Raw genomic sequence first — 12044 nt, forward strand, 5'->3', positions numbered from 1 at the left:
TCTCACAGTCATGTAAATTAAGAAATTGAAATTGATCCCATACTAGAGGATAATTCTTCAATTTCGTCGAGAATCAATCTTTACTTAATGTGAGAAACTTACCACATAATTATCAACTCATTAGTGCCCTGGAGGCCACTAACAACTCCTCTAAATAATTACAAAAGGGTGGTTTATTTTTTTTTAAATCTATTTAGATCTTGGGCAAATGATCCGTTCACTAGCTAGATAAATCTGATAATTCAACAAAAGCCGCTCAACGACGGACGTCCAAAGTGTTATCCCAATGTAGGAGAAATGACTCGACTGAAAATCCAATCATTATGTTCGAATTGTCTACTGAATCATCTCACCGTTACACCATATCTGAGGGAATAGGTGGTTTACTTGAGTAGCAAAGAAGTAGAGAGACTAGAAAAAATATATGTTTATTTTTTGTTTTCTTTTTAGTTTTTTCTCCTTTTTTATTATTTATATTCATTTTGAAATTATTCATCTCATCATTCTTAAAATAGCACTCATCTACACGTTAGATTTGTTACGAGTGTGTAGACAAATATTATATTATTTTATTTTATTAATATTTCTTCTATACTAAAATAGACTCTTTTTAGTACATAGACTCGTATATATTATACAACCTGTGCTTTAAGGGGGCAAAAATACATACTTGATTTTTAAAGAAATTATTGTGCTCGTCTATGGAGGACATCAGAAAATTTCACAGTTGCTTTTATGCACTTCTGTTTTTTTTTTTACTCTTTGAATCAGAAATTAATGATCGATTCAAATTCATAAATATTTCGGAATAGCAAGGAATTAATGTTGAATTGAATGTCGTGTCTAGAGGGGATAAATAGGCACATGTCGATTTGATCATTCAATCGTTACTTATCCATATAATTTATTAGTTGTACAACTAAAATAAATAAAAAGTAAAACAAAAAGGCACACTAATACATAAATGAATTTATATGGTTTATACTCCCTGCTCTATGATGCGTTGGTAGATTATCTTCAAAAACATCATTATATATATATATTTTTAAATACCTTATAGATGTCGAAAAAATTATTTGCAAATCCTTCTGTAATATAAGAAATAAAAGCAAAAACAATAATAATGATAATATAGAAAAGAACACAAGAACTTACCATTTGATTGCTTTTGATTGTGTAGGTTGTTTGTGAAGGCCTTGGAATGCAACAGTATGCAAGTACCCCAAGTGGACAAGTCATAATTTTGATGTATTATCAAATAAAGTTAAGTTAGGTCTTATTGTATTTGATGTATGTGTTTAAAGCGTGCAGGGATTTAGTAGAAAACACAAGTACCCAATGGCTCAAGTTCCGATGGAGTACGATAAAAGATGATATGAGACATCTGAGTGACCAGAAAGGATCGATGAGGAGTATTAGAACTAGATTGCCTATGAGGATTAATCGTCGACAAAGCAACTAGATTGAGAGAAATGGAGGGCTCAAGCATACATCTACCAAGGTTCGAGGGAGAATTCACCATATGAAAGAAAAAGATAGAGGTATTTTTCAAAATCGATTTCAAAATTATGCTTTGTACAAAATAAAATTTTGAAGTACCAAGAATGAAGACGAAGATGAACTTGAGAAACACAGATGGACTAAAAAGCAATAAGACGAGTTCATGGTCAACGATAAAACAAAATTTCATTTATTAAGTGTGTTACCAATGCAGGAACTAAATAGGATGACACTTATCACTTTACCAAAGAACTCTAGGAGACATTCCTAGAGCTCCATGAAAATACCTCAAAGGCAAAGCTGGCAAGACGTGACATCTTAAGAGGTCAACTCAGTAACCTCCAATTAGAAAAGGGAGAAAAAGTAGCATGGCTACATATTAGGCTTATGGAGATTTTAACAAATCTTCACAATCTCAAGGAGATAGTGTTAAATCAAAACACTTTAAGGTATGCATTAAATATTTTTCCACACACTCAAGAATGGATGTCTATAGTAGACTCCTATTATGTTTCAAAGAACTTCAAGGTAAGTAGTTTGAGAATTTCTTGTCTACTATGGAATTACACGAGTTTAGATATGCAAGCTTAAAAGAAACATAAAAGATGAATTGCAATATAGCTCTACAAGCAAAGAAGAGCGAATTATGTTTAGATTCATCTATGGACAATGACGAAGAAGCCTACCTAGTAAGGAAGGCTAAGAAGTTCTTTAAATCTAATAATTTTGATAGGAAATGTGCTACAAAATTGTCAAGAAAAAAAGAGAAAAGAAAGGTAAGATACTTCAACTGTGATAAAAAAGGTCACATAAGGACAACTACCCTAAGCTAAAAAAAGACCAAAGAGACAAAGACAAGCTACATATCAAATCCAAGCATAAAAATCTAAAATGAGATGAACCCTTAGAAAATTTGGGATCAGAACAAACGATAGGACTTGCATTCATGAATAAGAAGACTCAAGTGAAGAAAGCAACAGTGAAGGGGAAGCTTCAGTATGTAAGATGCGTACGAATCCAAAATAGTATGTGAGATGCGTAATTTATCTTTAGATCAATTGTGTGATGCAATAAAAATAATACTTTCTAGATCATTATATAAAATTAGAAATAAATGTATGAAATTGAAACAAATTAAAATTGAATTAAAAAAGCAACTAACTAATTCTTGCTCAAAAGCATATTTCAATAGAGTTAAGGATGAAAATGCTAAATTAAGGGAACAAATAGAAACTTATAAATTAGCATTAGAAATTTTTTTTATTAGTTCAAATAATCTGAATATGTTATTAAAAAATAAAAAAATAAAATCTAGCCGATAAGGATATTAGGCTATGGAGGTCCAAAATATAATTTTAAAAATTTTAAAAGTTAAATTAGAAAAGTATTAAAAATTTTCATTCTATAAAAATATTTAATAAATCAAGTAGGTATAAATTTATTTTATGTGTCTAAATTAATTTGGAATGTTTAAGAAAAATATTTGGATAGTCAACGTTTGAAAAAGAGTTTTTACGTGCTTTTGTTTTCTGATGGTTGACTAAATATTTGTGAAACTGTACTTTCTGTTTAATATTTTCATGCATATTATTTTTTTTTTGGAAAATTATGATATATTTTATGTTAACAGCCAAAATTTCATGATTTTTAGAGGTTTAAATAATTTTAAATAATTTTCTAAAGAAAATCATGTATATTGAAATTAAAATTAAAATTTTTTTTATGAATTTTTTTTTTTGCCAAAATATAGTATGTTTTCTATGAACATTCAAAATTTCATGAGTTTTAGACGTTTAGAATTTTTTTAAATTTTTCTAAAGAAAATCATGCTCAGAGAAATTGAAAAAATCAATATTCATAAATCAGAAAGAATTTTTAATGAAAATTAATTTTCTGTGAAAGAAAAGATTGTATTCTTTCCTTGATAAAAATTTCGAATTTTTCTAATTATTAGATAATTTTTAATGCATGATTTTTAATTTCCATTAAAAGGGGAAAGATGTGAATTAAGTTTAAGCATTCGACCCCAAAATCCCAAATTTTTGATTGATGTTATCATAGGGGGAGAAATGGTTAATATAAATACAGGAGGAGAGATGATGATTGCTGATAGCACTCATTTACTATTTTGACCCAGTAAATACTGCAAACTTTTTTTTTAAATGTTTACCCTAACTTAAATTAATTGATCCAAATAGAAAAAAAAAAAAGGAAGAGATAAGTCCCAAAATGGTTAATCCAACACAATTTTGCCAAATGTTATCAGTAAGGATAAGTTAGGTCTTGTTGTATTTGATATGTATATGTTTAAAGTATGCAACTTAGTAGAATAAATAAGTACTTGATGGCTCAAGTTTTGATATAGTACGGTGAAAGATGATATGGGACACTCACAGGACCAAAAAGGATAAGGACGGAACCAAGAAAAGGAGGTGGGCTGGGCTTTGGGTGTGGAAGGGGTGGGTTAAGTAAAAAAAATTTACAAAAAGAACCAATATGTAGTAATCTAATAGTGAAAATATTTTTAAAAATTTTTACAATAGATAAAAAAATCTTTGGGGTGGGCTAGAGCCTAGGATAACCCTTGAGAATGTTAGTACTGATGGAATCAAAATATCTCCACAATGGTATGATATTGTATTTTTGGATGTTAAGCCCTCATGATTTTGTTCTTGGACTTAACATAAAAGGTCTCATACCAATGGAGATACTTTTCATCCTTTTAAACCCATAATTTTTTTTATGTGTTTTAGATGTGAGACTATGTTTTACCCTTGCAAACCAACAATCCCCCTCAACAAAGGACAAGTCCCCCTTAAACGTCGTTTTTGATGTCTGAATCCTCGACCAACCAGGACTTTATGCCCTTCGGTCCACCCGACCTACTAGGACTTCCTGCCTTGCCGCAACTAGGACTTTCTGCCCCTCGGTCCACCTGACCTACTAGGACTTCCTGCCTAGTCGCAACTAGGAACTCGATCCACCCGACCTACTAGGACTTCCTATCTGGAGTCTGGTCCTCTTGATTCAAACACGGGAGTACTTCCTTTGTTTAAGGTTTAACCCACATGGTTAGATCTGGATCATGACTCATCCGGTGGTTAGTCCGATGAAGATCAACCTCGCTCTGATACCACTTTTTAGTACTGATAAAATCAAAATATCTTCACAATGGTATAATATTGTCCACTTTGGGCCTAAGCTCTCATGATTTTGTTCTTGGGCTTAACCCAAAAGGCTTCATACCAATGGAGATACTTTCCATCCTTTTAAATCCATGATCTTATCCATGTGTTTTAGATGTGGGACTATGTTTGCACCCTTGCAAACCAATAGAGATCCATCCCTGAGAAAGGATGAGGAGCATCAGAGATGACAGACCTTGGTAGAATACGCGAGCGAACGTGAATGATGATACGAGAAGGGAGCCAATAGCGTTAGTGCATCCGAGGGACGAGAAGCTGTGGAAGAGTACTTTGACATCCGAGGGACGAGAAGCTACGGAAGAGTACTCCGACATCTGAGGAACGAGGAGTCGAAGAAAATATGCACAAGGTAAGCTGTTGAGGTCAGAGTTGAGTGAATAATAACTGGACAAGCGTAGACTCAACTCTAGACGAGCTCAGGTGTAGTCCGCTAAATCAGGAAGTTTGGACGATCAGACCAACGGTTCAATCGACCAAAGAACAGGATAAATGTTATCTATTTGCAGGAGAGTATAGGGTTCGTTACCTCAATCCCTACATAAATCCACCTCTTGAGTGTGTGTGTGTGTGTTTAACCAAATAGACGAACAAATAAAAACATAAAAGTGAGCACCCAAACCATAAACCATAAACCATAAAGCTAGAAATGTACCAAGAACCAAAGGAAGTTCTCCTTGACTTGCATCCTTTAAAGAAAGTTCTTATTCCACGATCAGCTTCCTTCCTCAAGTGAGAATGTTCTGTCTTATCATCATTTGTGGCAGCCACCTGGAAATACTGAAACTGTGATATATAGGGACTTAATATTCATCTATTTGACTCAAGTACCTAAAGGCTGATCATAAAGATATATCCTTTCTGAGGATAAAAAGAGGTTCGAGTGTGGATTGCAGCATCAAAGATTTGATGCCAACTGATGGAGAGATCGTTGCTTTTTGTTCATCATCTGTGCAGATCGGTGCAGCAGCAGCTAGCTGGCCAGCTTATCTCCTCTTTTGAAGATACCAAGTCAAAGGATAAGGGAGAGGGCCGGGGAAAGTGTAGGGGCGGATGAAAGACATGGAGGCCATGAGAAGAGCTCCAGGTTTTCCCAAATACCATGCACCACAACCACAGAATCGTACGTCTATCAATATATCTATCTATCTATGTCTATCTGTGCCTCTCACGTCAACTGTGGGATGCTGATGCAGAGAGCGTGGACATATTCTGTTTGCCCTTTTATGCTGTGCTGCAGCTAGCTATTATCGCCATGCCGAACGCCCCTGTAATATTTTGACTTCCTGATGCCTTCGACGGCAAGCACAAGCCGAAGCTTCAATTCACTTGCTATTACTTTGAATGGACCGTATCGGAATAACTTTTCGTATTTTTTCCATTGATCCCTGCGTATCTATTCTATTATAGAGCTTAATTAGATAGATGTGAATTATTTGAGTAGATTGATGTGGTCATATGTGATTAGTCAATTAAGGTAATTCATGATTTGCACCAAAAACTCAAGATGATTGTTCCAATCAAATACCGAGGAGGGTCAAGTCATCAGTCAACGAATAGTCTGATGTGTGCGGCCTCTTGGATGAGCTAGGATGTGGGAGACAATAAAAATCTGAAACACATTTCATGAAGAGGTTAGACTAGTGCCGAGAGTCTCGATAGACCACTCTGACCCTCAAGTTAGGGTTTTATAGAAAATGATAAAATATGGGCAAGAAAGAAGATAATACTAATAGAATTTTCAGAGTCTAACCTTTTTTGAAGTGTGTAACCTCTCTTTGAAATATGTTTTAGGTTTTCATCGTGATATTTGACCGGAATAATGACTGAAATATAATTTAAGATATTTGTAACTCCCACTAGAGAAATCTTATGCTAGATTTTGGGAGCTTCTATTTGTTGTGCTAAATTTTATTTTAAAAAAATGATAATCTCAGTTAGTCGCATTGACTCAATCCCTAGGTTGACCGGCACGGTCCCACGAAAGTTTCTCACCGGCCACCAGGGTAAATCGAGAAGCGCACACAGCGGCCAACCCAGATGCCTAGCATCATTTGATTGTGATCCCCATTTAGAGGGAAATTCCTACAAATACGCTGTAGCTGGGGATCGAACTGCGGGTGCCTATGTGACAACTTGGATGTCCTACTGCGGCACCATGGCCCCGGGGACGTTGTGCTAAATTTTATAGAACATATAATAAGTGTGCTAGAATTGATAATATTAGATTTGATAAGGCTTATAAATTGATAAATTTGACACAAACACGACAAATGTTATATAATTAAGAAGCCTTTGTGTGTCCCCGGGGCCATGGTGCCGCGGTAGGACATCCAGGTTATCATTCAGGTACCCGCGGTTCGATCCCTAGCTACGGCGTATTTGCAGGAATTTTTTTCCAAATGAGGATCGCAATCAAAGGATGTTGGGCATCTGGGTTGGCCGCTGTGTGCGCTTCCCGATTTACCTTAGTAGTCGATGGAAAACTTCCGTGGGATCGGGCCGGTCACCCCAGGGATTGAGTCAATAAGACTTAAGAAGCCTGTGTGTAATCTTGCATGCTAAGTTGACAAAAGTACAAGGTCGAGATGCCACATCATCATTTTAACGATAATTATGTTACATTTTTGTAAGAAATACTGTGCTAGATTTGAACAGAATTTTAAAGCTTGATGAGATAATTGACTGGCCTACTCAACCCATATAGATTATTTATAAGGAATCTTGAGATGGTGACTTGAGGCTGGTTAATGGGTGAAGTCCGAGAGACTATGAGTCTTTAGATAAGAAAAGTCTTAGTTGATTGAGTTCAATTCCATATTAAATAAAGATGAGGACATAATAGTAAGTCAAGATTGATCTATACTAAACATACGAGAAAATCTCAAAAATAAGAAATATCTTGGCATAAAGAAATTCAATATGAATAGTATTTTTAGCATCATGAACAGTATCAATCGACTACATACACAATATCAATCAACTCGATAAATAGTATTTTCAGTATGAATAATATTTTCAATCTGAAAATTAAATTGAACAAAAGATTTTAAGTCCACAGGCAACTGATGTATTTCCAGAATGAATAGAATGTTCAAAAGTCACCTTGAGAAGTCAACTCTATAAAGCATATGAACTACAATTATAGTCTACTGATGGTTATTTATAGATTGATTGATCAGGATTGCTAATAGTCAACTGATGGTGTACAAACAATCGACTACTAATGATGAAGATACAAGTTTGTAGGTTGCTCATCTCAGACTCAGACAAACAGAGAGGCTTTTGGAGATTCATTCAGGGTGGTTCTAGATGTTAGTGCAATCGATCTCTGACTAAGGTTGATCAATCTCGAGTTAGCTCTAGTTGAGTTTCGATATTTGATCAATATGTTTGATAATTGTGCGAGATGTCAAGAAAGTCAAAGTTGATCGAATACTTAATAGTTAATTAATATATTTGATGGTTGAGAGTGTGATGTCAAGTAAAAGAGGAAATTATTGAAGAGGGAGATTGTGTGCAATCGACATCGGGTTGAGATTGACCAAGATTGGTATGAATTTCGATGGTTGATCAAGTAGGTCAAGGTTGATCGGATACTTGACAGTAAAGAAGTCTAAGTGAGTCACGATTGATCGGACACTCATCAATTGAAAGTCCAATAAGGAGTTGACAATGTTGAAGTTTAAGTGAATTATGATTGACTGAGCACTTGGTAGTTAGAAGTTCAACAAAGAGTAGAAAAGTCCACATGGATGGCGGTTGATTGACACTTGGCAATAAGTGAAGTCATAATAGGTCATGGAATATCGAATGTTCAACGTGTGAATAAAGTTTTAATATGTCAAAGAGGATAGAATGTTAAGCATGAGATGGAAAGTCCAAACAGATCAAGGTTGATTAGATGTTAGACATAAGATGAGAATTTCAAACATGTCGAGAAGGAATGGATGTTTGACATTAGTGAAATCCTAGTAGGTTAAGGTTTGCCATATGTCAGGCGGGTGAAGTTTCGGTAGGTTGAAATCAACTAAATACTAGGGAAAGTGACAATTCAACTTTGTTAAGTCTAAAACAGAAATAACAATCAACTACTATAGGAATGACAATCAACTGAAAAACCTTAAACTACGAGTTTGGAGTTTGAGGGGATTTAAGGGAGGTTTGCAGTGTGATCAATCAATTGTTGTGTTTCAGTAATTGACGTCGAGTGTTGCACTCCAGTGATGATACTGTTGGAGCAAATAAAATATTTAAAACTTGACTAAGCAACTCGACTAATCGCTAGCAATCGACTGATGGACAAGAGCAATCGACGATTGCTAAGTTGGATTAAGTCATTATGCCAATAGAACTGAGCAATGTTTGGATCAATAATAGAGCAATTAATTGATAATGACAAGCAGTTGACTGTTAGGTGGATTTCAGCCACAACTTGAAGCCTATAAAAGAGGATTTCGTGGAGAATTTCAAATGTTGTTCTTGGAAATTTTGAGGGGAAGTGTTATTGCATTCCAAACTTTTAAGTGACATTTCAAAAGCAATCAATAGTGAGCAAAATAAAGATCTTTTATGTAAATAGTTTATTTATATCATATTTATTTTCATCTTTTTCTTTGCATTTGATTTATATTGGTAGTTATAAGAACAAATATCGTAAGGGATTTTTTTGCCTGTAAAAGATATCCGAGAAGAGAAAGTATAGTGGTGCTACCATTAAGATACTAGGCCATGGAATAGGAACTGGTGATTTTGAACCACATAAAATTGAGATATGGCTTGTGTTTTATTTTTTATATTTTTTCTACTGCGTACTACACACGGAATATAATCAAACGATCAAAATGAATCACTATTCATCCCCTCTAACGACGTCAAGGATCCCATCATTATTATTGTTTCATTTGTATATGATTGTATAAAGTCGTTCTCAAGTAGGTTTAACTTGCCCATGCACTACATCTAGACCTGACCACTAGTCGGGTCCTAACCATACTCGGCCCTGGCTCGTAACTAAGTCAACGAGCTGGTTACCCGTTGACTTGGGTTATTGGCCTTAATCGTAATCGACGCGACAAATGTTTGTATGTGTTAGTGAATTATTTAATAACTAATCAATAATTATATTATATTTTATTATTATTTTTAATAATTAAAAGAAGAGTAAAAGAGGTGCTTATTCATGTTAGTTAATTTATAATCATTTGCCAACAAATGATTTCATGTGTTAATAATTAATAATTTTTTTTTGCTATATGATTATAGAACGTGCAAATGATTTTATGAATTTATAATTTAATTTTTTTTAAATATAATAATCTTGAACTATGATGAACTATAGTAAATCATGAACTAGTGATTTTGAATCGTAAATCATAACCATCTTGAATAGTTAAGATATTAGGAGTCGACTTATCAGCTGAACTATCGAACCGACGATTTCAAACGGTCGATTTCAAACCGTGATCGGGTCTAACTACATCTTCATCACCTTCATCTACCTTTTTCTATCAGCTACAGGATCCGATACGATACCTGGCATCAAATTGGCCGAATCATATCCAAAGCCTTATCAGCAAACCTGGCTGCGAGAAAGTACATAATACGATCGATCGATACCCATCTCCTTGCATGAAATAGCTGCACGAGTACCCACTTGCTCTTCAGCAAGATGCGGCCACCATTCTACACCCACTTGCACGCCCTTAGCTGCCAAAGAATGCTTTCAAGACTAATCAACAAATTAAATTATACATACATAAAAATATTAATTATTTCACTTAAACCGGTTTATCCTAATTAATGCTCATTAATTATACATATTCAATAATAGAGAGATGGTCCATATATACCTCACCTCCAAGTAAAAAAAAAAATCATCCTTTAATTAATAATTAGTTGTTAAGAAGGGGGAAAAATATATATAAAAATATATATATTCGACATTGAACTCGTGGGCACCTACCCGATGGGTTCATGAGCAAGTGGTGAGGTGACGGTTTACTGATGGGATCGCAAGGGGAGGAATAAATTTGAATTCAAAATTAATTCTATCTTTTGTATAATTCTGTGTGTAGTAAAAGAATTGCCAATTAACGTCTCGATCGACGACTCCTATACAATCTGGCTCTTCAATAAACTGCCCTCTGCCCCCTCGAGTACTTTTGCAAGAAGAAGATGATTCCATCCGTCCGCCTATATAAACGACTGTTTCATAGACCACAAGATGCATAGCGCCCAGTGAGAGAGAGAGAGAGAGAGAGACAGAGCCACTGAGATCGATCGATCGATATTAATTAACACGAGATATTGAAAGTCAATGGATAAGGTGATGAAGCTGGTGGCGCAGCGGGCGGTGGTGATCTTCAGCTCCAGCTCCTGCTGCATGTGCTACAGCGTCAAGACTCTCTTCCAAGACCTCGGCGTCCACGCCGCCGTCCACGAGCTCGACGAGGACGCCGCAAACGGGAAGGAGATGGAGAGGGCGCTCGCCAAGCTGCTCGGCCGGAAGCCGCCGCTGCCGGCGGTTTTCATCGGCGGCAAGCTCGTCGGGTCCACCGACAAGATAATGTCGCTCCACCTGGGCGGTCGACTCGTCCCACTGCTCAAGGATGCAGGTGCTCTGTGGCTCTAGCTAGCTGATCCTTAATTATATAATTACACTAATATTACACTAATCAAGGATATTAATAACCACTAAATAAGTTTATGTGAGACAGTGAGAGTACTGGATTGTGCATGGGAGTTTCTCGTGGATCGATAATATTTCTTTTCTTTTTCTTTTTGTATTTTTGCAATGCGAATATGTATATTGAAATGAACTAGAGAAGATTTATGCGTATGTTTCCCATGCAATAGTTTATGGAATTTATGTAAACGTGAAACGAGAAACGAGAAACGAGATTGATCATAGTGGATTAAGAAGGTATCAAGTAGCTGATGGTTACTTAGTTTAGTTGTAATTAATGAGCTATACTTCTAAAATTAAAGCATCTAAGAGATAAACAATAATCATCCTAAAAATTAAGGACTTCTATGATAACTAAAATTATGAGGCTAAATTTATCCATCATGATATTGGTTGTTGCAAAGGCATCATGGCAATTTTACTGATTAAAAATATTTTTTTTAAAAAATACTAATTAAATGCATTAGTTGAATGAGAATATAAAACTCCAAATTTACATTTTTATCATAGGTATAAAATTTCGAATATACATTTAACATTCCAAACTACAAATACACGAGATGAAAACATTAATTTCAAAACACATTTTAGCACATCAAACATCCAAAACATTTCAAATATAATTCAATCAAATATCTAAATACATTCAAAAT

General features: G+C 35.0%; 1 protein-coding gene across 1 annotated transcript; it reads left to right on the forward strand.

The window, feature by feature from the left end:
* The first annotated feature begins 10948 nt into the window (after positions 1 to 10948).
* Positions 10949 to 11610, forward strand: LOC141843457 (putative glutaredoxin-C14). Its single transcript, XM_074731517.1, has one exon. The coding sequence runs from the start codon at positions 11023 to 11025 to the stop codon at positions 11335 to 11337; it is 315 nt and encodes a 104-aa protein (XP_074587618.1). The 5' UTR covers positions 10949 to 11022; the 3' UTR covers positions 11338 to 11610.
* Positions 11611 to 12044: the final 434 nt, after the last annotated feature.

Source organism: Curcuma longa, chromosome 1 (assembly GCF_044706935.1).
Source record: "Curcuma longa cultivar G26 ecotype Majalengka, Jawa Barat chromosome 1, ITB_CL_G26_1.1, whole genome shotgun sequence".
NCBI classification, from domain to species: domain Eukaryota; kingdom Viridiplantae; phylum Streptophyta; class Magnoliopsida; order Zingiberales; family Zingiberaceae; genus Curcuma; species Curcuma longa.